Source organism: Dipteris shenzhenensis, chromosome 23, assembly GCF_047967505.1.
Source record: "Dipteris shenzhenensis isolate YYH24624 ecotype China chromosome 23, Dip_SZ_1.0, whole genome shotgun sequence".
Lineage (NCBI taxonomy): Eukaryota > Viridiplantae > Streptophyta > Polypodiopsida > Gleicheniales > Dipteridaceae > Dipteris > Dipteris shenzhenensis.
The window spans coordinates 9,514,652-9,542,060 of record NC_141618.1 but is presented as its reverse complement, the minus strand read 5'-3'; the positions used below and the strand labels follow the sequence as shown (position 1 = coordinate 9,542,060).

At 44.2% G+C, this 27,409-nt stretch overlaps 2 protein-coding genes across 4 annotated transcripts in view; one reads left to right on the top strand and one right to left on the bottom strand.

The window, feature by feature from the left end:
* LOC147886958 (histone deacetylase 5-like) overlaps positions 1-27,409 on the top strand; it is a 287,587-nt gene that overhangs the window by 34,352 nt on the left and 225,826 nt on the right. The window lies entirely within an intron of this gene.
* On the bottom strand, positions 6,758-8,463 carry LOC147886960 (uncharacterized). Its single transcript, XM_087394930.1, has 4 exons — positions 8,189-8,463; positions 7,901-8,080; positions 7,489-7,719; positions 6,758-7,318 (listed from the first exon to the last, which is right to left on the bottom strand). Exons 1-4 carry the CDS (start codon positions 8,461-8,463, stop codon positions 6,784-6,786), a joined length of 1,221 nt encoding a protein of 406 aa, XP_087251056.1. The 3' UTR covers positions 6,758-6,783.

Here is a 27,409-nt window from a genome sequence, read left to right as displayed (position 1 = left end):
CAAAGCCCGCAGCAACGGGGTATACAACCTTTAATGATACGGAGTTAATTAAGATGAAAGGGCAAGTAGCCAATCATGATGTCATTGTGTTGTTTCACTCAACGTCAACGCACATTGTAATTAACTAACTCCAAGCTTGTAAAGAGGCTGAAATTAAAGACTAGCCCATCTGACTGTGCATATACAGTCAGAATGGCAGACGGAAGTTCAACTGAAGTATGGGACCAAAGGGTTATCCAATTGGAACTTCGAATTCAAGACTATGCAGAGAAGCTCGATTTTGAAATGACAAAGCTTGCTCATGCAGATATAACCCTGGGTAAAAGGCTTGGCATTCTAGGAAGAATCCAGCCATAGATTGGAAAAAGCACAGTTATCAGTTTAAGATGAATGATGTGTTGTATGTCGTACGAGGTGGAAAAGATATACCTCAAGGACTGTTGGTTTCCGTAGTGGAAGTTCGAAAAGTTCAAGAAGAGTTTTTGCTTTTTTGTATAGCATCGGTAGAGCCGATTGATGGTCCTTCGGCTAGCATTGATGTTACCCAAAATGGGGAGATGGCCAAGTTGGCTGATCAAATAGCAGAGGAGTTCTCTGATTGTTTTAGGGATGAGTTACCTCGAGCCTACATTACAATTTCAGCCTAAACCCTTTCCTTTGGTGCTGCACATTGTGTCTTAATTCTTGCCAAGGATCGGTGGATCATGTAAGAGATTACAAAGATATGGTGTTGTAGGCATAAAGTCAACCCTATGGTTGACCAGTAGTACTTGGGTACTATATATACCAAGTACTTGTATTGTTTCATTTGAACATTTCTATTGGAGCTTTCTTGTGTGTGTGCACTTTTGCTCACTTGTGTTCACAACATGTTTCCACTTTGTTCCTACATTTGGTATCAGAGCGCTTCCGTCTCTAGAGCCCATTCCTGCGCTTGCTTCCAGACTCCCACAAGCTTGGTGCTCCAGTGCACATTCCTGGTTCTCACATTCAGCTCTCCAGCTTTCGTTTGAGGTAGCTCCAACAGTCCAGCGGTTGTTTTTTGACCTTTAGAGGTCCGATTTCGACGTTTTTTGAAATTTCAGAGCTGCCCGCATACAAATAAATCTGTCCCACAGCATTTCAGGCAATTTTTGGGGGGGTTTTTTTTTCGTATAGTTGTACGGACGTCCGTCCGTAAAGTCCATACGGACCTGTCTGTATAGTTGTGCGACAGTGCCGCGAGTCCGTACAGCTTGTCAGAACCGGATTTCGACTCCGTACGACTTGTTAGAAGGCGATTTGATCAATTTCGGCTGTTTTTCAGCGTTTTTGCTGAAATCTGGACTCTTTTCAGCTCCAGCCTCTCCCGGGTGTGTTCCAGCAGCTCCAGGCTCTTCTCTACACGTGTGTTGTATTCAGAAGTACTCCTGACAGCTTCATTTAGCTCCAAACAGCTCACTTCAGCTCCTTTGTCATCTCTGGCTTGCCCACACAGTCAGTGGACTGTTTTGCAGGTGGTTCGGGCCAAGTTGCACTTCCTGTAAGTGTTTTGAGCTGTGTATTTCGCTTCTGGACTGTTTTTGCAGCCCATACTCTTGCACTCTCAGGTGCATTTGCAAATACTCTGCATTGTTGGGTGCATTTGCAGTTACTTTACAGTTGTGGATGCATTTGAGTACTCGTGGGTGCGCTCTTTCAGATTTGGGTTGTGCATTTTCAGTTTGGGATTGCACTTCAGATTCTTCAGATTGCAGCAGAGTGCAGTGATTGGTTGATGCCATTTTCGCAGTGATTGCATTGTGCAGTCAGTGGGATTTCAGAGCTGCCAATCGTACTTTGCATTTGCAGCCAGTATTAATTTGAGATTTGCAGGCACATTTGCAGCCAGTTGTACTTTTGGGACTTGCAGTTCTTTTTGCAGGTACATTTGCAGCTTGTGGGTATCCCATTTTGCATCATGTCGACTCTTTTAGACAGTTTTTGCAATTTGTTCGAGGGTGACAAGCTGGATGGACCAAACTATGCCTTGTGGTCATTCATGCTTAAGAACATCTTGGTTGGTAAGGGCTTGTGGGATATTGTTAGTGGGGATGAGGTGAGGCCAACTTGCTCATCCACATCCAGAACAGCTTCTTGGGTTCAGACTACAGGCAGACAGTAGACTGCTACAGCCCCTCTTGCTAGTCCCATAGCATCGACGGAGGAGCAGAAGAAGTTTGATCGCCGCAGTGTCCAAGCGATGTTTTTGATTGCCACAAATGTGAAGAGGCACATTATGACGACTATCAAGTTGTGCAAGGATGTAAAGGCAGCATGGGAAATATTGGCAAACATGTATCATGTTAAGAATGAGGCAAAGGCCATTGCCTTGACAAATCAGCTCAAGGATCTCGAGATGCAGGAAGGCCAGGCCATCATTGATCATATTGCCAGGATCATTGATCTACGTGATCAGCTTGCAAGTATTGATGAGGAAATAGAAGACAAGAAGCTCGTCTCTATCACCCTCATATGACACATTCGTCACTTCATTTACCATAGTTCTCAGGGCAGCCCCACTCTCGTTCGATGAGTTAGTTGGGCTTTTGTTGCAGGAAGAGGAGAGGTGGTCAAATTTTGCCAAAGCCTCTCATCAGGGTGAGCAAACGCTTGCTATGGGTGGAAAGGGCAAATTTCAGAAAAAGTTTGAGCCAAAACACAACCATACAACTCAGCCCAAGGAGGGGAATGCAAGCGGTTCAAGCAAAAATCAGAAAAGCGCAAATGCAATTATTGCAAGAAGCCAGGGCATTACATCGTAGAGTGTTAGAAAAGGATTGCCAATGAAAAGAAGAGGCAAAGGGAAAGCTCTAGCAGTAATTTTGTTGCCCCCACTAAAACTCATGCTTCAGATGCACATGGTGAAGCTCATCTTGCCCGAGGTGATAGAGATTTTGTGTTTGCTGCATTTAATGAGAAGATGGATGCCAAGGGGGTTTGAATGCTGAAAATCAATCAGGGGATGCTTCCCTTGTTGCAAGTGATACATGGTATATCGATAGTAGTGCTACTAAGCACATGACTCCTTGCTAGGAGTGGTTTGAGAGCATCACACCTGTTCATGGCAGACAGGTTACATGTGCCAATGATGCTTCTCAAGACATCATCGGAGTTGGGCACATTCCCATTCAGCTTGATAATGGGAAAGTTAAGTATATCCGAGATGTTTGGTATGTTCCAGAGTTGAAGCAAAATCTGATTTCAGTTTCAAACATCGCCCATGATCAACATATGTTGGTCAAATTTCAGGATAAGCAATGCAGGATCAAGGATCCAAAGAAAGGGTATGAGGTTGTAGCAACAGGCACATATGACAGAGGCTTATACAAGCTTGATGCTTAACCTTATGATCAGAAGGTATTAGCTGTAGCAAACACTTCCCAGGCTGATTTATGGCATGCCAGGTTTGGACATGTTCATCACATGGCATTGTCCTACTTGCGCAACAATAATATGCCTCAGGAAATGCCAAAATTACAGCAACCAGCAAATGAAGTGTGTGAGGGGTGTGCACTTGGCAAATTGCATCGCTTGCCATTCAATAAAGAAGGCAAGAATTAGGTCAAGGCAACCAAAGTATTGTAGATAGTGCACAGTGATGTATGTGGCCCCATGACTATTCCCACGCATAGAGGAGCAAGGTACTTTGTGACCTTTATAGATGACTTCTCCAGGTTCACATGGCTTTTTCTCATGAAGGAAAAATCTGAGGTGTTCTATTGGTTTCAAGATTTCAAAGCTATGGATGAGAACCAAACCAATTCTAGAATTGGAAGACTCAACTCAGATCGAGGGGGAGAGTACATGTCACATGCATTCTAGGGATTTTTGAAGCAACATGGAATTAAACATCACTTGACATGCCCTTACACACCACATCATAATCCAATCTATAAGAGGAAGAATCGTACTCTCATGGAAACGACGAGATGCATGCTGAAATTCAAGAGAGTCTCAAAGGCTCTTTGGGGAGAAGCAATTGTGACAGCCACTTATATTCAGAACAGATGCCCTACCAAAGCTTTGGTTAATGTGACTCCATTTGAGGCTTTGTATGGCTTTAAGCCAAAGGTCAGTCATTTCAGAGTTTTTGGCTCAGTGGCATATGCTTTGGTTCCAGATGCACATCGAACAAAGCTTGATGACAAGAGTGTCAAATACATTTTCGTGGGGTATAGCACTGAAAGCATGGGATTTAGGCTTTATATTCCCGCTACCAGGAAGGTAATAATAAGCAGAGATGTTCTCTTAGCTGAGAATGAGTGCATGCAGCCTGCTAGTGCAGACTTGCCACCATACAATGACACCCCTTTGGACATCATCCAGTTTGAGGATGATGAGACGGAGTCTATTGATGCTTCCCCTTCTACTTCTCATAGTTCAGATGGCTTGCCACATGTTGAGGATGGCTCTCCCTCAAATCCACATGTTGAGGATGTCTCTTCCTCAAATGTTTAATGAGAATAGACAGCCTCATGTTTGGAGGTATTATCAACGTCGTGAGGCCACTAAAGATGTTGATGTAGCCCCGAGTGGAACAGCAGAGAAATCTATTCCGCATTGGGCAAGGTTGACCATTCAAGATGCTAAGGATCAGCCTACTTTGGGGAAAACCAGGGCCCACACTCAGAAAAATCAGAAAAAGGTCAATTTTGCTTTGATGACCTCAGTGATGGAAGCTGAAAATGAGCCTCAGAGCTTCAAGGATGCTCAGCATAATTCGGCATGGCAGAAAGCTATGGAAGCTGAGATTAAATCCATTGAGAAGAATGCCACATGGGACTTGCTTGATGCGCCCATTGGGAAAAATGTGGTTGGCACGAAATGGATTTATAAGGAGAAATACCATTCAGATGGCACAATTGAGAAATACAAAGCCCGTTTGGTTGCCAAGAGGTATGCACAGGAGGAGGGGATAGATTATGAGGAGACATTTGCTCCAGTGGCCAAGATGACCACCATTCATTCTGTCATCTCTCTTGCTGCATTTTATGGTTGGTCAGTGTACCAGATGGATGTCAAGACCGCTTTCCTCAATGGAGATCTTAAAGAGGAGGTCTATGTACATCAGCCCCAAGGTTTTGAGGTGACCTGGACAAGAGCATAAGGTATGCAAGCTCAGGAAGGCTCTATATGGGTTGAAGCAAGCACCTCATGCGTCGTATCAGAAGATACATCAGTTTTTGCTGTCCCAGGGCTTCATAAACACTCATACAGAGCCAAATCTGTATGTTCTGCAGCAAAATTCAGAATTGGTCATGTTGGTTCTATATGTGGATGACATCATACTCATTGGTAGTGATTTGCAGTAAATTACAGCAGTGCAGTCCGCTTCATGTCACAACTTTGACATGACAGATTTGGGCCTATTGCATTATTGTCTTGGCATTGAGTTTTGGCAGACCCATGATGGGATTTCTATGTCACAGACAAAGTATTCGAAGGGGTTGTTGCAGAAATTTAAAATGGAGAACTATAAGCCTGTGGCTACTCCATTGGAAAAGGGACTCAAGCTGAGTAAGCATGATACTGCTGAAAAGTTTGATGGCACTTTGTACAGGTAGTTGGTTGGTAGTTTGATATATCTATGCTCCACATGGTCTGATATTGCCTACGCCATAGGGCTTTTGAGCCAGTTCATGCATTGTCCCACGATCACACATTGGAATGCAGCAAAGAGGGTTCTCAGATATGTCCATGGCACTCTCTCTCTTGGCTTGCATTATGCTTCAGATTGTGATCTAAAGCTGAGTGGTTTCACCGACTCAGATTGGTCAGGGGACATTGACGACAGACGGTCCACTATTGGCTATTACTTCTCATTGGGTTCAGCTTGTATCTCATGGCTCAGTAAGAAGCAAGAGTGAGTCTCTCTTTCCTCCAGTGAAGCAGAATACAAAGCTGCAAATTCAGCCACTACGGAGTTAATGTGGTTAAGGAAGCTTTTGCATGACTTGCATCATGCACAGGATGGCGAAGCAAACTCTATCTTCTGTGACAGCCAGAGTTGCATTGCCATAGCTAACAATCCTGTCTTTCATGCTCGCATGAAACACATTGAAAATCATTATCATTATGTACAGGATTGTATTTCTGATGGTTTCATTGATCTCATCTATTGTCCATCTGAGGACAATGTGGTGGATATCTTCACCAAAACCCTGTTAATAGATCTTTTCTTACGACATCGACACATAGTCACAAGAAACGTTTCGTCCGTTTCGTTGTTTCGAGGTTTCGACAGGTTTTGTTTCGTTTTGTTTCGAATCATCGGACGAAACGGATAGGTTTCGAAATGATACTTGATATATACAAGGATAGGGGCAGATAAGACATGTTATATTCAAGTTTAGAGTGAACAAAGAGAAATACAAGTGTCAAGTGACAAGTCCTTAGTCAAGACACCCAGTGTCTAGCCTCTAGGTAATCCAAAACACAAACACATTCAGGAATCAGAATTCAAGTCTCCTTTCTCAAGTTTCAAATTTAGACCAATTAATATTTATGGAGTCAAAACTTAAAAGCATATTGACATTGGACATTGGATTCTAGCATCTAGACTCTAGAGATATGAACATCATTGATTCATTGAAATTTGAATCTAGATATATGAGTCATTACTTTCCAAAATGTCAAGTAAATATAAGTTCCCAAAATAGACATATGAAATAATAAGTTCCCAAAGTGACGAGTTGTAAGCTCAAACTTTAAAGTTCCAAAAATGAGTAGCATGAGTGATAACAAATCATAATTTGAAACTACTCAGTGCTCACTACTCTCTCTACCAAGTTCACTATCACTATCTGCATCTTCATCTGTGGATTCTGTGCCATCGGAACTCTCTTCCTCCTCTACCCTTGCTACCATCTCCTCAAAGGAATCACTACTATGACCACTAGTAGCAAGGGTACGACCACGATCTCGTCGGCGTCTATAACAGCGTGGTGAAGATGAAGTGCCAATGCTTGCAATCAAGGGTGGTGCACTAGTAGATGCTTGTGCAATAACCCTTGATTGCGAACGTGTGACACGTCGAAAGCGTGCCTCATCCTCTCGAAGGAAATCATATGCTATATCCTCATCGCTGCGCCTTTGGATGAATGATATATCAATATTCTCCCCTCGAGCCAAGCCTTGCTCAAGCTTTCTTAGAACTTCAGGATCAACCTCTTTCACCTTCCAATGTAACACTTCAGCCCCTTCAGCCCCACTGGTACTTTCTTTGTCTTTGAACCGCTCCAAGAGACGAAGGTTGGCATTTACATAGACCAACCTATCAAGCTGTGATGTGCTCAATCTGTAACATGATACATGATTACATCACATAAAACGTAAATATTTTGAACTAAAACAAGATTGAAAATCCATCTAGAATCTAGATTCTAAGTAGTCATGATTCGTAAAATTGGAGAAGACTCAAGACTCAAGAAATGCATCCAACCATTCATAACTTATAAGTTGGATTACCTATTTCTTTTCTTAGTATGGATGTCCGCACATATGCTCCATATGCGCTCAGCTGATCCACTAGTACAATCCTGTGATAAAACTCGAAGAGCTAATCTTTGCAAAGTGGGAGTAAGTCGCCCATTTATCTCCCACCATGATACAGCAAATTTCCTTTGCTCTAGACTCATAGCCACATCTCGCCTGAATTGGCTACGGTCATGAACATAGAGGACAGACTCTCTTTCAATCCTATAAGTTGAGTCATGGACATTGCTTTAGTGTTAGATAGGAATTAGGATAATGATTCATGAAGTAGACTTTAAAGGCATGCATGCCAGAGTCAAAAGAGGTTGCAAGTAAAAGCTAATTGATCGTACAATATACTAGAGTCTAGAATTAAGAATCAAGATACTTAGAAGTTAGTACTCACATTCCTTGCTCTTCAGAGGGGATAACTGTATCCACATAGGATGTCCATCCATTCATAAGAACAATATCGGACCAATGACTTTCCTGCTTGTACAATGGATGCACCATGTAGGAAACAATATGGATTGGTTTATGAAACCAGTTCCATCTTTTTGTCCATATGGCACGAAGATCATCCGCCCTGTAAATTGCAATATATTAAATTTCAATACTATGTATAAATAAACATTCTCTAAATTCTATGTAGTAGCTCATGAGTCATGATAGAATCACTAAAGAGTTTGCATACCTATGACTTGAGAGAGATCTACAATTGAGCATACTCTCTTTAAGCATTTGCATGTAGTGATAAAGATGACTCATTGTACTTCCCTCATGGTCAAATAATCTTAAAATGAAGTACAAAGGTGCAATGGCAGCCTTTATGGCTGCAGCTTCTTCCCAAAACATACTGTCCAAGATGTATGAAGTGATTGTACATGCCTCTGCTTTGCGGCTTCCTCTCCAAGCTTCCCACTCTTCACTACAAACGAGACGCCTAAGCGCATCTTTCGTTTGTGTCATCCTACAAGTTTAGGACAAGTTAAGAATCAAAATTTGAATACATAAGTATTAAGAATTGAAAATTGAAATTAACTCTCAATTGCTAGCTAAAAAAGGATGTTGACTTACCTTTGAAGAACAAGAAAGAGATAGCCAAATCTTGTCTTAGATGGCTTCACAAGATCATACTTGCATACTGCTCTGAAAAGAGCTAATGCAATGCTCTTTCTTGTTATGAACTTGATGATTTGCAGAAACAAAAAAACGGGCGAAATCGCCATTTTGAGATTTGGGCGAAACACGCGTTTCGTTGGGAGCGTTTCGAATTGTTTCGAAACGTTTCGGCACGAAACGTTTCGTCCTGTTTCGACAGGACGAAACGCGTTTTCATGTGACTATGCATCGACATGGCTTGGGGATTAGAGAGACATTCTCACAATGTTAACGGGGGGTGTGAAGTGATTCACAATGACATTGTTTTCATGTACTCCCATAGGTTGCATATCCATCTGGATGAATTTGTGCAACCATGGTACTTTAGGTACTGCAGGGTACACCTGAGATGTTTCCAGGGTACTTTCAGCCATATCTTTGAGGGGGGATTTGTAAGAGATTACAAAGATATGGTGTTGTAGGCATAAATTCAACCCTATGGTTGACCAGTAGTACTTGGTTACTATATATACCAAGTACTTGTATTGTTTCATTTGAACATTTCTATTGGAGCTTTCTTGTGTGTGCACTCTTGCTCACTTGTGTTCACAACCTGTCTCCACTTTGTTCCTACAGATCATCCTCTTCTTGCGGGGATTTCAAGCTGGGGTGCTTAACATTTATGCACCCAATCTGAGAAGGGAACATGTTGTCTTTGGAAGGGACACTTGCAGATGGTTGCCACAGGCTGACTCTTACATAGCAGGAGAGACTTCAATACGGTAGAGCAGCCTGTTGATAAGAGGCAGGAAGGAAATTGGTGTCCTCTATTTTGAGAGAGCAGCATGAGAAGAATTCATCTAAGTCAGAGGTAGAGATAGCTAGTTTAAGGCTAAGTTTTAGTTCAGTGATTCTATTCTTCGATGCTCCCAATCTAATAGGAGACTCAGGGAGCTATTCACAACTGGATTGATCAATTTACATGGATGACTGGGATTTGAATAGAGGGGCTGCACATTTATTTCAGCAAGTACCGCTACTTCTGACCATGTTTCTGTTGTCCTCCTTATAGGGACTTGGTACAAGACAGCCTCATCTGCCAAAATTAGAATACCACATTTCATGTATGTGGGCAATGAGCTTTCAGAGCAGATCATGGATATTTGGAGGCGCCAGAGACTTCAGTATGGGGCATGTATCCATAGACCTCTCTATAGCGCTATAACTTACAAGCAGCCACAACCATTGGGTAGTTACTAAGCGGCGAGAGGTAGTCCTTCTACAAGAGAAGGTCGTGAGATGCAGACTGGTTGCTTTTAGAAAGAAAAGGAGAAGCACCCTTTAGTTCCATGGTTCATGAGAGGCCGGCTCTTGCACACCATGAGCAGCAACATCTTCTTGATCAGAGATTATTGGTACCATGAGTGAGAGGCTTTTTGGACTCGGATTGGAGAAAGTTGTAGTAAACACTTCTTCTCCATCACGGAATAGAGACGTAGTAGGAAGAGCATCAGACACCTACAGGATTCTCATGATCCCTGGATAGTTAGACAGATTGCTACTAACTTCTACTCTCTTCAGGATTCTCATGGCTTCTTCAAATAGTTAGGCAGATTGCTACTAGCTTCTACTCCCCTCTCTACTTGATTGAACCTTCCATCCCAATCAGATGCAGAGCTCAATGCAAAGTTTGAGAGCATATGCCTAGCCTGGTTATAGTAGGGATGAGGCAAGTAGTTGAATGGGCCAAGAAGAGTCATCAGCCTTTGGCTATTCTTCTACTTAACTTTGAGAAGGCCTATGATAGGGTGGACTAGAATTTCTTAGAGGAACTCTGCGACATATGGGCTTCTTTGAGCAGTGTACCGCTCAGCTCACAGCTAGATTCTCACTCAAGGTGGTAGATAAGATACATTTCAGATATCCAAATTAGTCTGAGAGGGCTGTCTTCTTGCCATGTTTCTTTATTTTTTTGTAGCTGAGGCGATGAGTCTCTTCCTCTGTTCACGAACACAGATTACTAGACTTCGTCTCCCAACAGAATTGATGAGGGAACTTCTAGATTGTGAGCTTGTGGATGACACAGACATATTCCTATAGGCCTCTCTAGGATATCTAGGATGCTTCAGAGCAGCTTTAGAATGATTTTTCCTTGCAGCAGTGCTCTCATCAACTGGTACTAATTCATTGGAGGTTGGGTCAATGATGCACTAGAATGGGGGATCGCGCTTGGCTTCAGATGGATAGAGAGGGGTACTACTGTCAAATATCCAGCGCGATGCTAAACAGGTGTGGATTCAACACCGCCCAACAATTTGCTCTAGTCTTAGAGAACATCAGGGTGAAATTACTCTACTAGAGCTCCAACACCCTAGACTTAGTCTGTAGAGCCTATTCCACTGTGCCCACCCAATGTGCATCATGTGGCTTGCAATAAGTATCCAATTGGAGCTACTTGTCTATAACATAGAGACCCCACTGGTCCATTGTACTAAGAAGCACAATTGCTGCATGGATCCCTGCAAGAAGGTCCAATCCATCTCCATGGCCTCCTCGTGTGGCTTGCAATAAGTATCCAACTGGAGCTACTTGTCTATAACATAGAGATCCCACTGGTCAATTGTACTAAGAAGCACAATTGCTGCATGGATCCCTGCAAGAAGGTCCAATCCATCTCCAAGCTGCTGCTCCTCCCGGACCCCTGCTGCCCACTTCCTTCAGCCCCTCCCTCTCTTTCAGCCCTTCCCCCTCCCTCTTCCCAGCGCGCCCCCCCCGCCCCCCCCTCCTTTCTCCCATCCCCTTCCTCCCTCCCATTTCAACCGCCCTCTCCCCTTCCCTCTCTCAGCCCCCTCACCCGCCCCCCCCTCCTTTCTCCCAGCCCCTTCCTCCCTCCCATTCCCCCGCCCTCTCCCCTTCCCTCTCTCAGCCCCCTCACCCGCCCCCTCAGCCCGCCCCTCACCCATCGCCTTGCTGCCCCCCCCACCTCCTCTTCCCTGTCCCCTCCCTCTTCTCTGCCCCTCCTCCTCCCTTAGCCTCTACCTTGCCCCCTCCCTTCCTCTACCCCGCCCCCTCCCTTCCTCTCCCCCCTACCTTCCCTTCAAAGCTATTCAAGGACGCTGTTTGCCTTGGCTTCCCCTGCACTTGGACACTCAACACCATCACCCCCATCCACAAGGCAGGGGATCCTACAGGACTATCATGATTGCACATGTGATGTCCAAGATCTATGTAGCAGTATTGGATGCGTCGGTTAGCCTGTTCGCAGAGATGAGAGGGCTCAGAGCAGAGGGTCAGGCCGGTTTGAGGTGAGACCATGGGACTTTGGATCACATACTCACACTCAGGAGTGTCATTGAGGAGGCTAGATCACAGAAGGAGAGGGTATATTGTTGCTTTGTGGATTTTCGCAAAGCCTTTGACACAGTACCTCGAGCTCATCTCATCACACGCCTACAGACACTGGGATTTGATTAGGAGATCATCTGGGCAGTCATGGCACTTTATGAGAGAAGAGTCTCAGGCCGAGTTCGGATAGGCGCAGGTTGGACAGATGAGATCTTGAGTACCATAGGGGTCAAACAGGGTTGCCCCTTATCACCAACCCTGTTTGGCCTCTACATCGATGAGCTTGAGACTTTCATGGGGGCTTTCAGAGGGACCAGTTGCTCACTTGCCGGGATCATCATTAGGACTCCTCTTTATGCAGATGATGTGGCACTCTTGTCATTCACACCGGAGAGGCTCCAACGACACCTGGATGCACTGCAGGCTTTTTGTTTATCCCATGATTTGGAGGTTAAGCTTGGCAAGACCAAGGTCATGATATTTAACACCTCTCGAGCAAACATGCAATGGAAGCAGTTTACTTTTACTTTCGGTGGGTCACCAGTTGAGATCGTATCCTCATACACTTACTTGGGGGTCATCTTCTCTGGCCCGATCTTCACGATGAGACCAGCGATGCAGGCCAGACTGAGTAGGGGATACGCCTCACTGGCTTGGCTAGAGAGACAGTGCTTCCACTCCCACTTTTAGGACCCTCGGACCAAGGCTCTTCTCTTCGACTCCTTGGTCCGATCAACCGGTATGTATGGCAGTCCTTGTTGGGGACCTGACATGTCAGAGATAGAGTGGACACGGGTGGAGGGCCTGCAGATCCTCATGCTCTCATGGATGATCCGGGGGAAACATCTCTACCACATCACATCATTCAGGCCGAGTTTGGTGCTTCTCCACTCCAGCTAGATGCAACCTTTCAGACCATCACATATCTACACCGGGTTAGATCATATGGGGACTGCACATCAGGGAGACAGAGGTTGCCATGGTTGGCTCTCGATTCCTCCATGAGGTTGGCAGCAGAGGGAGACGAGCGATGCTGGTATGCACGGACTGACAGATGGTTTGTGAGACTAGGGTTTCACATCGATAGAATACCTCCTTTTTAGTACAATTTAGATGCCCCTTCGGTACTCCCACCCACCATCCCAATTGGGCCACACACCAACCAGGTCATTCGAGAGGATTTCTTGCAGCTAGACACCTTCAGGACCTGGTTGGTAGAGCTGAGGGAGCTCCTAGTGAAGCTGAGTTTCTACAGAGATTACAGTCTTCATATTTCGGAGGAGGGATTCATCACACCACCGGGGTACATTGAGCTTCATATGCTTCACTCACTACGGATCTCCATCGGACAGTTTCGGGTATCATCACACCGCCTCCGCATAGAGAGCGGCAGAGTAGAGGGGATCCCCAGGGAGCATCACATATGCATATTGTGCGACTATCAGGAGGTTGAGCCGAAGGAGCATTTTATTTTCAGGTGCCCAGTGTACTACGAGATCCGAGGTCACTATCACTATCTCTTCAGAGACGGGCTCTGGGCTCCTTTCCAGATTCCTCGCCTATCTAGATCAGAGATGTTTCGTGGCATTTATTCATGAGGGGGTCCGACACAGAGAGTACTTACTCAGGTGACGGGGCTTGGCCACACCATTAGACATCTCTCAGAGCAGGATCACAGAGTTCTTTCTATCGAGTGACATTGATCGTCCAATGTCTAGCCGTAGACGTGACAAGACCCAGACTTGACGATCGCAGCACAACACACGAGACATCGAGGGGACACACAGATCACTTTGGGGGAGCTCCTGTCATTGTTTAGACCCGGGATATGCCCCACGGGAGTCACGGTAGCTGTGGTCTTACGTCGAGCCTCCTCCAGGAGAGTGAGACGCCCGGGATCCCTTGACGGACGCCAGCGTCCTATCACGGGCTGTGAACCAGCTAGGGCGACATGACATACGGAGGATTCTGCTCCACTCCAGTCTTTTTTTTTTTCATTGTCATACCCAGATGTATTTGATTATGTATGATCAGACTTAGGATTCAACACGGGTGATGATGCTCGTTTTAGTAGCTCCACCCTTACTGTCATTTGTATCAGGTTTTCTTTCAGTCTCATAGAAGTCACCTTATAGATGTATGCTTGCTTGGATGAGGTTTCTTCTAGGTGGTCTTTGATTCTCCGGATTCACCAGCTACAGTGCTCAAGGCTAGCCCCTTGGCACTTAGTTCTAAGGGGATTTCTTTGATGCCCATTTCATTGGGCTTTGGTCATGTGGAGGAGGATAGCTGGGTCACATATCTTTTCAACAGGTTCCCCGGCCTCCTGCAGGTGTACCATCCACTCCTTGCATCTACTGGAGACGTGTTTGGTTTGGTCACAGAGATCCCCCTATGCAGGCAGGGGACATCCCTCTTATAGTTTCAGGTGCTGATGTGGTCGCCCCCCTCCTCCCAATTGTGGAGCAGGAGGGTTTGCCCAGTACTTCAGGGTCTGACAGAGGTGCCCTTGCTTCATTCATGGATAGAGTCAGAGTTGACACTCATGCTCATATTCAATCTCCTGGCCTTCCACCTGAGCAGCCTCCTTTCTCTTCTCCTCGTTGTGCTACCTCTTTTGATAGAGGTAAGGGGGTTATCTCTTCCATACCACCGAGTGCAGGGATTCTTCGCACTCCAGTGCCAGGCATGATTCACAGGAACTCTTTTGCAACACTGGTAGAGATGGCAGAGTTTGATATGGAGGACGAGTTTTTACCCTCCACTTTAGGGGAGGCTGCTACGAGGATTCCTATCGATAGAGCTGTCCCCTCTGCAGGGGGGTCCTTTCCCCCGTTGATTTTCCTCCACCTGACAGGAGGAGTTTTTCTCAGGAGAGGGTTGTCTCAGCCACTAGGTCGGATAAGGTATTTCATCCGACTTGATGAGGCCTAGGTGGTGTGCCACATTGCTGCCATAGGTAGCTGATTCGTAACCAGCTTCATCTAGGTGTTACTGGGGGCCCCGTAGACATACTTTTCCTTCAGGAACACAAATTGGATGCCAGAGATTGTGCCTAGTTAGGCAAGTTGCTTTTTGGACATACGTTTTGATCGCCTGCCTTAGGCACTAGGGGAGGTACTTGCATTTATGTTTCTTCTTCAATGCTTCCCTTGGTGGTTGGACATGGGGTTATTGATCCCTCTAGGGCCTAGTGGATTATTCTATTGATTGGTGGGCATAAGGTTGGCTTGCTAAACTTGTACGCCCCGTCTCGTGAGAGCCTTCTCTTGACAACAGGAGGTGGACATCGCGGAGCATGTACTGAAGAGATGTCCTCGTCCTACAGGATCCATGAATGATACCACTGCCACTTTGAGCAAGGGTTTAAGGTGAGAAAGAGTTTTGCAGACCCAAACCTTTACTACATGAGAAAAAATGTAGATCTGGTGCTTGTGGTAGTTTATGTGAATCTGGTAGTAACGATGCATTAGTTGCATGTGTGAAACCTGATTTGACAGTCACTTGAGATGACAGATCTTGGTAGAATGCACTAAGCATGGTAGCTTAAGGATATAATTATTCTCTCCTAGACTAAATATCTGAAGGACATTTTGAAAAGGTTTAACATCATGAATTTAAATTAGAAGACTCCCATGGATTGCACAAACAGGCTGAGTGATAGTTCAGCTTCAGTTGATGTTACTTATATAGGCAGCTTATGGACATCCCATATATACTTGCCAAGTATGAGGCTAACATAGCATATGCAGTGCACAAAGTGAGTCAGTTTATGCAGCAGCCAAGTTATATTGGACAGCAGCCAAGAAAGTTTTGACATATTTGAAGACTACACTTGATCTAGGCATAGTGTATACTAGATCTGATGAGCTTGAGCTACATGAACTTACTGATTTGCCAATTGGACAGGCTCAGTGGATAATAGGAGATCTACTACAGGTTTTTTTTTACATTGAGTTCAAATGCAGTAACTTGGAGTAGTAAAAAGTAACAAATGGTTGCATTATCATCTACCGAAATGAAGTACAAAGCCGCAAGCATAAGTACGTGTGAAGCCATATGGCTGAGGGAAATTGGAATGCCACAAACAAAACGTACAGCTGTGTTTTGTGGTAACAGAATCTGTATTTGCTTGCTTAAATTCTGGTGTTTCATGCCAGGATGGAACACATTAAAGTGTAGTACACTTGATAAGGGAAAAGTTGCGGCATAGGGGTGGATCTCATCTTTTGTCCTACAGATCAACAAGAAGCTTATATCTTCACAAAACAGCTGAAACACAAGAAGTTTGAATGGTGCAGGACTATACTTGGGCTTCAAGATATAAAAATAAGTATTAAGCATTAAGGGAGAGTGTTAGAAAGTAAAGCTTAAGTTTAGTACTTGGGATGCCCTTTTGGGACCAACCAATGGTCGTTCTTAATAAAAGACCTCAGTTAATCTCAGCTAGGGCAGCTTGCGAATACAATTGATTGATAAAAAATTTTAACCTGCATGTGGCACTAGATTCTATAAACCTTAAAAATGAAGTGTATAAAGATAGAATTGTCTTGTCTTGTGTGTCTCTTTTACACACACTTGCACATGTTGTCCATCTCTGATTGTGAGAGCTTTATCCACATAAGTCAAAATTTTTCTCTCTTGCTTGCATTCTTGGAGCTTCAACATTTGGTCTGGGGCTGCAAGGTGATACCCTAAACGATGCTGTACTAATCTGGATTGTCACCCTCCAAGACTACGGATTTATGATTGTGCCAAAAAGCAGCCATGGCACTGATTCTTTGCTAGGAGCTACAAAGAGCCCTTGTAGGGACCCCCTGGACACTGTTACGCTCCAAGAGCACATGTTTTAACATTCAGATATTCTTGAGAGTGGGCTCCTCCTCCTAGGGAGAGGCCCACCAAGACTTGTCCCTAACAATGGGATGGTATTTCTGGAAATGGAACGGGATGGAGGGTTCTTTATCTCAATCAGTCCTTGGAAACGGAACGGGATGGAGGGTTCTTTATCTCAATCATTTCTGGTCCTTGGACATAAAACGGGATGGAGGGTTCTTTATCTCAATCAGTCCGGTCCTTGGATGTGCTGTATTTTACTAGGGAGGGCTGATCAGTGGACGAGCAGTTTGGATGGGCTTGAGAATAGGTGATCTTAGAATTGGGATATTCAATTATACCCTCCCACTTACAAACATGAAAGAGAACTAAGGTGCCAGCTTACAAGTTGTTTGCCAAATATTGACCCTTGGGTTGTCGGAGGCGACTTCAACAACCTATAAATTGCTCAAGACAGGCTAGGTGGTGCCTCTTTCATAGGAACCCCTCCAATGGAGAGAGGCTCCTCAGAGCAATTATCTTCTCCAATAGAGATAGGGATCCTTGGGAATGCACATGTAATGAATTGCTGCAAATGGAATGCCAATCACTGGCTACAATGGATGCACCAAACGAAAAATGCAGCAACTGCTACAAAGTCATCAATGAATCCAACACTTAGCTCACCCTAGCATAAGAAGGCGAGGAGGTGTGAGGGTGAAGCCTCCTCGTTCAACCCCCTCCTATGTGGCACACGACATAGTCTGCCCAATCAGAATGCATCAAACACACACATAGATGCCATACTAGGATCCGATTGGCTGCCCTAGAGTGATTGACATTATGAGTGCAAATATCTATGTGACAATCGAAAAAGGCACATGAATTAGACTAGTAGAATAGTGCCATGACCATGCCCTGGATAGTGAGCATGCATGTGATATTGTGGATGTATTGCAAATGCGGCTTCATGCAAAGGGGTGTGCATTTGCTCGTAAATACTTCCATCCAATTTGTATCGCAATATATTATTGATTCTGTACAAATGCTCTCTTCTCTTTATTGTAAATAGATATGCCTAATCCCTAAAAGGGAGGGGGAGACAAGGCTAGCATTCACATTCCCTAACAATGTTTTTGGGAGTCAGGATGGTACCTAGACACTAACCCAGGGTCACATTTGGGATCATGGAGAATCTGGCTTTACAAAGGTGTGCCGATAAAGTACTTGAAGTGGGAACCCGAGAAAAGATTGGTGCGAGGCACCGAGAGAAGAGCCTCCCCTACGGTTTGTAATTCTAGGAGGTTCTAGGTCAGCCTTAGAGGCTAAAAGCCCACCAGAGCCCCTCATTGGGAAAATTTTCAGATTTGGAAGAGGCTATGGAAATCGCTTAGGAATAGAAAAAATCACTCTTTTCTTTTGGCTCTCTATTCATGCAAGGATTGGAGTGAACTAGTGGAGATCGAGGTTCGTGTCCTCGTTGCCTTTTTGTTGATGAGTCTATTCAGCATTGCATATGGGTGAGAAAAACCAAATCTCAAAAAGAGCTAGCAAATAACCAGGGTTGATGCTGAAAATGCCACCTCAACCCTGAAGCAGAATCAAAGAAGAAAGACGATCCCCTCCATACTCTGAAAAATATATCCCTCCTAGCAGAGGTTGCTCTCGATGACCCCCGCATGCTCGCCGAGACGGCCATCAAAGTATGTATAGTATCAGTCCATATACTGGCCAATGTTTGTGAAGGGTGAACCTAGGGTCCATCCATTGCCTCTGTACATCTAGCTTTGCAAATATGCATGCTGCAATACTAGCCAGAATCTCCCATGAGGTGCCTATAGAAACATGTGCAACTCTGCAAGGAGTGAATGAAACATCCTGGAGAGAACATGACTCTACTACATGTCGTCAAACGGAAAAAGCCCCATCTGAGTCATGTCCCTCGAAGAAAACCTGAGGCCTTGTAAGAGATAGCCAAGCAATTGAGCCCTAGGTCATGAAGAAGGGTGATCTATGAAAAGTACATAAGATCTAAGCAACACCCTTCCACATCATCCTCGCCTGTCTGCACTCCCAAAGGCAATGCTGAATTACCTCAACTGTAGAATGACATTGAGAACACTTAGGGTCATTCCAGAGCCTTGATCTTCACAAGTTCATTGCAATCCCTCCGTGAATAGAAAGCCAAAAGAACAGAGTGTGACGCTCCAATTTTGTATATGAAATATTTTGGAATATATATCACAGATAGTGTTCAAAAAGGATGTTTTTGATGTTTTGAAGGTTTTGGGAAAGTTTGGTGTTGGCCGAAAAATTTTGGTTTTTGTCCATTATGGTGTCGGCTGGATTTTGCGGCTTGATTTTGAGTTGGTTAGAGAGATAATTTGAAGAAACTTTGTATGAGAGAGTTTTAGATCTTGTTGAGTAGAAAAACTTTGTCCTAGTGAAAAATTTGTGGTTCACTCGTTTGCATGCTTGTATGGAGGTCAAAAGTTGCTAACAAAGTGGTTTTGAGCTAAAAGTGCATTTAGATTTCCGTGTCAAGAGTTGCAAGCATTAGACGGAGGTCGAGATTGAAGAGTTAGCCATGCAAGGTCAAATGCAAAGGGAAAGAAGAGGCTCCGATCTTCGAGATGAGCTATTGAGCTTGTCCATTGGATCTACGAGGTAGGCGTGGTGATGCTCCGAACAGGCCGTTTTCATGCCCTTTAAAAAAAAAGAAAAAAAGAAGAGAGAGATGTCAAGATTCCGTACGCGTTTGCTATCAAAAGCGCACACTAAAAGAAGGTCAAAAGCACACACACGCTTTTCGAGAAAAGTTGTTTTTGGCCGTCTTTTTTTTGGAGTCGTGAAAGGCTATAAAAGAAGAGGAGATCGTGAGACAGAGAACACACAATCCAATGCACGCATATCAAGGCTGAGCGAAAGAGAAGAGAAGGCACGCATCTTGAGGTTACTTGAGCGAAGAGAAGGCACGCATATCGAGGCGCTGTGAAAGTGACAATAGCGCACGTGAATCGAGGCAGCGCAAAGAAGAAGATAAGATCAAGATATTTTGAGAGTGAGAGTGAGAGTGTGATTGCGATTTTATCATTTGATCATCTGATTTGAACATCTTCATGCGAGTGAGAGTGAGAGTGAGAGTGAGAGTGAGAGTGAGATAGCTCGGGGGTGGACGGGTGGTATCGAGCAGACTCTTGGATGTAGACTCTTGGATTGTTGGAGGGGACTTCAACAACTTGGAGTTTGCGGAAGACAAGCAGGGGGGTGCCTCCTTCTCTTAGATGCCAGCAGCAGAGCGTAGCACGTGGGAGCAGTTCATTTTCATGATTAGTGACAGAGACCCGTGGCGAGAGCCAGATTTCAGCAGGATACCTGGTAGCCTCCTCTTCTCCTTCGGACAGAGGAGACATGATGGACTGCTTGAGAGACTAGACCGTTTCTATGTTGGGGACTGGGCACTGCACAGAGGTGGGATTCTTGTACTTCACTTAGATCCGTCGAGGTCTTCCCCAGAAGGGGGTTTGCATTCCAAAGGACCTCTTGTAGGATGAGGAGATCCAGTAGGTCATAGTAGGGATTTGAGAGCAGTCAGAGATGACACCGTGCGAGGGTTGGGCTTCGTGGATGGCCGATGCGATCCAGAGGAGTAGTGAGGAGTTGTAGGCTCACGCCCTTAGGCGGAGGAGAACTCTTTAGGAGCGCGAGTGGGCTTTGAGGAGAGACTTCGCCTCCCTAGAGCGGCTTAGGGAGCAAGACCCAAGTTCTCAGTGGCTTAGAGACAGGTTCGAGAGCGCTCGCCTTGACCTTCAAGACATGGAGATTCGGCGGGCTGAGTTCTCCTATCACTCTTCCTGGGTCCGGTGGGTATAGCATGGGGATAGGATGTCTTTGGTAAGAGATCAAACCATTTGGATCATCTCAAATTATGTTTTGAGAAATGTCAGAGGGCTCGATTGAGCTTGAATCCAAGTAAATGTGCTTTTGTTGTGGAAAGAGATGTGTTATTGGGGCACATCATATCTGAGGATGGAATGGCTATTGATCCAAGGAAGGTATCTGTCATACAGAAAGCTTTGTTTTCTAAGAATGTCAAAGCATTGTCTAGGTTTATTGGCCAAATCAAATGGCATAGCAGATTTCTGAGGTATCTCTCACATGTATGTATGCCACTCACTAAATTGACAAGAGAGGGAGTAAAATATGTATGGGATTGGAGCAGCAGCAAGCATTTGATGTTTTAAAGAAGATGTTGGTAGTAGCTCCTATCCTACAACTTCTAGATAGGGAGTTACCCTTTTATGTGTTTGTAGATGCCTCTGATGTGGCAGTTGGAGCAGTATTTATGCAAAACAAGCATAAAAAATGATTGCGACCTATTTATCATGCCAACGGAGTGTTGACAAAGGCTGAAAAGAATTATGCAGTCACTGAAAGAGGAGCTCTTTACACAAGCTCATACATTACCTACTTGGTAATAAGGTTGTATTCCATGGTGACCACTAAGCTTTGATCTATTTGGTAACTAAACCACAACTAACGGGAAGACTTGCAAGGTGGATGTTGTTGTTGCAGGAATTTGATTATCAGATAATTCATACACCAGGGAGACAGCATGCAATTGCTGATTACTTGAGTAGACTTATCACACAAGAAGATCCTGTTGGAGTACCAGATCAACTATTAGATGCAGATGTGTTCGTGATTCGAATGGATGATCCAAAAGATTGGTATGATCGGATGCTGTTTTTTCTTAGTGATGGACTGATTCCTGATTCTTTGTCAAGGGATTTGAAAAAGAAAATGGTGTTATAAAGTAAGCCTTATATTGTTATTGCTGGTGTACTTTATAAAAGAGGTATTGATTATTAGAAGATGTGTACCAGTTCATGAGCAGCAGGCAGTGTTGACGGAAGGCACATGCTGGAAGTGCGGGAGGACATTTCTCAGGGGAGGTCACAGGTAGAAAGATTATGCAAGCAGGCCTGTGGTAGCCGACAGTGTTCAAAGATGCTCATCAATATGCAAAGGAGTGTTTAGCATGTCAGAGAGATGGGAAACCTTCACCAAAGGAGAGGATGCCTCATCAACCTATTCTTTAACTTGAACCTTTTCAGAAATGGGGCTTGGATTTTATTGGTTCAATTAAGCCAGCAGCCAAGTACACAGATAATAAATAAGTGGGTTGAGGTAGTAGTCTTGAAAGATAATAATGGAAGAAGTGTTACTAATTTCTTCTATCATAATAGTTTGGAATACCAATTGAGATAGTGTCTGATAGGGGTACTCATTTTATCAATAAGGTCATTGCAAAGCTAACTAAGACTCACATGATGTTGCATAAGAAATTTACAGCATATTATCCACAGGGTAATGGACAGGCTGAGAGCTCCAATTAAATAATTATGAACATTTTCAGAAGGACAGTTGAGGATAATCCTAAGGACTGGGATCAGAAGCTAGATTCAGTTCTGTGGGCTTTTAGAACAGCTTTCAGTAACCATAGGAATGACTCCTTTCAGATTGGTGTATGGCATAGAGGCAGTTGTTCCAATGGAGTTTATTGTGGGGAGCCTAAGAATTGCTGCTGAACACAAGTTATCTCCTGAAGAATCCATAAATTTCAGAATTCAGCAATTGCTGAAGTTGGATGAGCACAAAATTATCAGTTCAGGCATTTCTGAGATTATTCAAAGAAGAAGACAAGCTTGGATTACTAGGAATATGAAATTCAAACTATTCAAAATAGGTGATTTGGTGTTGATGTATAATTCTTAGCTTGGACTTCATCTAGGAAAATTAAGATTGAGATATGATGGACCTTATAGAATTGTGGAAGTGCTCAGTCAAGGAACATTTCTAGTAAGTGATTTGCATGGCAATACTTTCCCTAAATCAGTCAATGGTTTTAGGCTTAAACCATATTTTGGGAATGATCTAACTCAACCAAAGCAGAAGGTGGTTGGAGACAAAGTATGTGTAAACACAAGCATGGGGGGAGTAATGATTTGCATTTGTCAAGTGGAAAATAAACAAATGATGAAGATAAGACTACAAGTGGGGGTGATGCAGATAATACGGTTCTGGCAGGTTTCACAAATCCGACTGACTCGCTTGTTTGTCAACATGGAGAAATATCATAATGATTTTATTCATACATAAGGAGATTGTGACAGTGTTACTGGAGAATTAAGCAAATGATAGAAGGTGTTACGCTCTAGCCGAGATAGCATGACCTCGGAAGAATCAGTCGACATTTCCCTTAAAGGAGCTATGTTTGTAATATATTTGTTTGCGCTTCATGTAAATGATCGAGAGGGAATTAATGTCAAGGTCCTAGGTGAGGGTTGATAGCACCAGACTAGGTGGATCTAAGGCTAAGGGCCTAATGCAAGAAATGTGCCTAGGGGCAAAGGAAATTAAAGCTTCCCAAGTGAGGGGTGAAATGTTGCATTAGGAAGGCCCTATGATGATGACATGTGGCATCTAGATCCATCTAGGGAGATGGGGCTTGTTGGAGTTAGTGAGAGATGGAGAAGGGATTGTTCACGTATGTTTTTGATCTGATTTTCTCCGTCAACTCTCACGCTGCAGCAAGATTGGCTGGGTGGAACAAATTTGGTGCTACTCCCATGATCTGCCTGTAGTTAGAAGATAGTGTGGGCTAGGTGAGAGAGGATCTGGGTGACGGAACGTGAAGCGTATAGTTGCTCGTTGGTAGTGGACAGCAGGCTTGGAGCATAGGTGTGACGAATTTGCTACGCGTGACGTCCAACGGAAAAAAAAAAGAAGTCAAGGGGCTCGTGACCTCCACGCAACGGGCTGATTTGACGGATTACAGAGATAGAATTGTTCGTGAGATTTGATCGGCGCTGACCTGCGAAGCGATACGTGAAGAGTGACGAAACGTGATTGACGAATTTTGGAGGGGTTGTTGCCCGTGACGACGAACGGTGTGGTGGTCCTCCCACACTGTTCGTAATAATTGCTCGGGCTTAACAGGGGCTCTTGTTACGGGAAGCCTTCAATGTGCTACGTGGCTGTCTGGCTTGTAGTAGATTTCGACCTGCTTCCTTGGCGGACGTACAGTCAAAGCCCTCCAAGGCCACGCAGGCAGCTCGTAGGCTGAGATAGATTCCAAACAGAGAGCTACACTTTGGCAAAAAAAAAAAAGAGAGCGTATCATTTGTTCGTGAGAGCTGAGGCGTGTATACAGTCTGGTTCCTTTGGTATCACAGGGGTATCAAATCGAGAGGTAGGAGCAATCAACCAAGGAGCTTTCGTCAACTCTGTGTTTTTTTCCCTGATTAGTCTTTGTTGATGCTCCGCTTATGTCAAGAGGGTCTCGTAAATATTCAAGGTGCATAAAGGGATAGCCAGTCCGTATATAGACTTGTGGTTCATAGTAGGGAAAGATTATGCTTGGGTATGTGCCTGTGTGCTTCAGTCAGAGTTAGTTTGCAGAAATTTCCCTAGTATAGGGAAAAGCGAGATTTGGATATATGCTTGTGTCAAATGCCTAGTTAGTGTGAATCTGGGATTGCAGGTATTGCCTAGTATAGGGAATCGTGTCAGAATGTCAGTATACTGAATTTTGTCAGTTTGTAAAGGCAATGTTTTAGTGGTGTTAATTTATATTAAAAAAAAAAAAAAAAAACACACCCATTGACCTGAATGGAAGCAGAAGAAGGGGCTTCCAGAAGGGACCCTGGTGAGTCAGGAGTCCGGCCGACCCAGCAGGTGTCGCGCCCAGTAGCTCACACCTTATCTGGCAGGATTGCATTACTTGAGGATGCCTTGCAGCAGTTATTAGCGCAACAGTTACAGGCTAATGCAGGGCAGCAGTCTGCACTTAGAAGAGTGATACACAGTATGTCTGCCAGACCTTCTCGAGATGAGAAGGGAAAGGCTCCAATGGAACCGGAGTCTAGTGTCCATACGGTCGAGCCTAGGAAGGCTAAAGTACCTAATATTGCCAATTATAGGCCGGAAAAGTATTCTGGTCGGATGAATGACCGTAGTTCTGATGTCATTGAGACCTGGTTACACAAATGGGACGAGGCGTTCGCCATTTGTGAAATCAGGAATGATATCAAGAAGATCTGCGAGGCCACCCACATGTTTAGTGAGGCAGCGGATCGGTGGTGGATTAAACAACAAAAAGATGGTATAGCATCCACTATCTGGGAGGGGTTTAAAAGAGAATTCATGAAACACTTCTCACCTCCTGACGAAGCATCCCGAGCTTGGGATCAATATAGAAACCTTCGTCAGAGAAATTTGTCAGTGGCAGAATACACTGATAAGTTTCGAGAGAGCGTAATGAAGGTTGATGAACCCCTGCCTCAATCAATCCAAGTGAAAGATTTCATATTTGGATTGAATGATCGGATTAAAATTGAAGTTCGGGCTAAGTATGCGAACACGTTGGATGATGCAATAGCCATAGCCCTCGAAGATGTCAAGGGCAGCAGGCCAAGTGGGTTTGCACAGGTCGGAACCCAGTATGGGTACCAGAAGAAATCTGGGTTTAAGAATAAATGGATTAGTAAAGGGAGTGGTTCTTAGCCGAGTGGTCAAGCCAAGCACGCGAAACCAGCTGAAACTCTTAAGTCAAGTACCACCATTGGAGTGAAGAGGAAAGTAACACCAATGGCAGCCCGGGCTTGGTCAAAGTCTCCCTTAAACCCAGAGCAAAGAGAAAAGGCGAGGAGAGAAGGCTTGTGTTTTGGTTGCCTTCAGCCTCATCAGTGGAAGGATTGTCCACGTAATAAGGATTGTCGGATGGCTTAGATGGTAGTCTCAGAATGCGACGTGGAGATGGAGGGAAGTCCCAGAGCGGAAGAGATGCAGATTCATCTAGCGGGATCTTCTCATAGGTCAGTACCTTATTTGTTCTGTGTGTCTGTTGCTAAGCTAGTAACGAGTGCACCTGATAACAACAACGGGCTATACAGCCTTTAATGATACGGAGTTAATTAAAATGAAAGGGCGAGTGGCCAATCATGATGTCATTGTGTTGTTTGACTCGGCGTCAACTTACAATGTAATTAACTCCAAGCTTGTGAAGAGGCTGAAGTTAAAGACTAGCCCATCTGACTATGCGTATACAGTCAGGATGGCAAATGGAAGTTCAACTGAAGTATGGGACCAAAGGGTTACCCAGTTGAAGCTTCGTATTCAGGACTATGCTGAGAAGCTTGATTTTGAAATAACTAAGCTTGCTCATGCAGATATAGCCCTGGGTATGGTGTGGCATTCTAGGAAGAATGCAGCCATTGATTGGAAAAAGCATGTATATCAATTCAAGATGAATGATGTGCTTTATGTCTTGCGAGGTGAAAAAGATGTACCTCAGGGACCGTTGGTTTCCGTGACGGAAATCTGAATAGCTCAAGAAGAGTTTTTATTCCTTTGTACGGCATCGGTAGAGCCGGTTGATGATTCTTCAGCTAGCACTGATGTTGCGCAAAGTGGTGAGATGGCCAAGCTGGCTAGAGGAGTTCTCTGAATGTTTTAGGGATGAACTACCTTATGAATTACCTCCAGAGCGGAATGTTCAGCATAAGATTGAACTGATCCCGGGGGCAGAACCTGTAAATAGACCTCCCTATAGAATGAGTTTTACTGAAGAGGCGGAGGTGCGTAGACAACTGGAAGAATACCTCAAGTTGGGGCGGATTCAACCAAGTTTCTCACCTTTTGCTTCGCCAGTGATATTAAAGAAGAAAAAGAATGATACGTTTCGCCTCTGTATAGATTACAGAGCATTGAATAATATCACTGTTAAGCACAGGTATCCGATGGCTCGGATTGATGATTTGCTAGATGCATTACATGGAGCCGTGATTTTCAGCAAGATAGATCTTAAGTGTGGCTACCATCAGATCCGGATTAGAGCCGAGGATGTGCATAAAACCGCTTTTAGAAGCAGGTTTAGTCATTATGAGTTTTTGGTAATGCCCTTCGGACTTACCAATGCTCCAGCTACATTCATCATGCTTATGAACGATTTACTACATCCGTATATCGGAAAGTTTGTAGTACATTTTATTGACGATATTCTAGTGTTCAGTAAAAGTATTACTGAGCATCGTGAACACTTAAGAATAGTGTTCAATACTTTGAGAAAAGCGAGTCTGTATGTAAATAAAAAGAAAATTGTACTATGTATGGTTAGACTTGAATAATCAGGATTCATAATTACTCCAGAGGAGATAGAAATGGATCCAAAGAAAGTGGCTGCGATACTGACTTGGCCAATCCCTCAGAATCTGACCGCGTTGCGATCATTCTTGGGATTTGTCCAATTTATAGAAGGCATATCAAAGGATATTCCGAATAGTGTCGCCATTGACTGATCTGACCTCAGATAAAGTACCTTTTATATGGAGACATAATCAACAAGAAAGTTTTAACACCATAAAACAAGCTGTGGTCACGGGACCGGTGTTAAAAATAGTTGATCCCCAGGAACCATTGTTCCTGGAAATCGATGCAAGTGGCATTGCGGTAGGAGCAGTTCTCCTTCAAGAGGGAAGGCTAATAGCCTTTGAAAGCAAGAAGCTTTCTCCCTCTCAGAGGAATCGGCCAACTCATGAATTGGAGTTGTATGCTGTTATCCATGCTTTGAAAACATGGAGGCATTATTTGT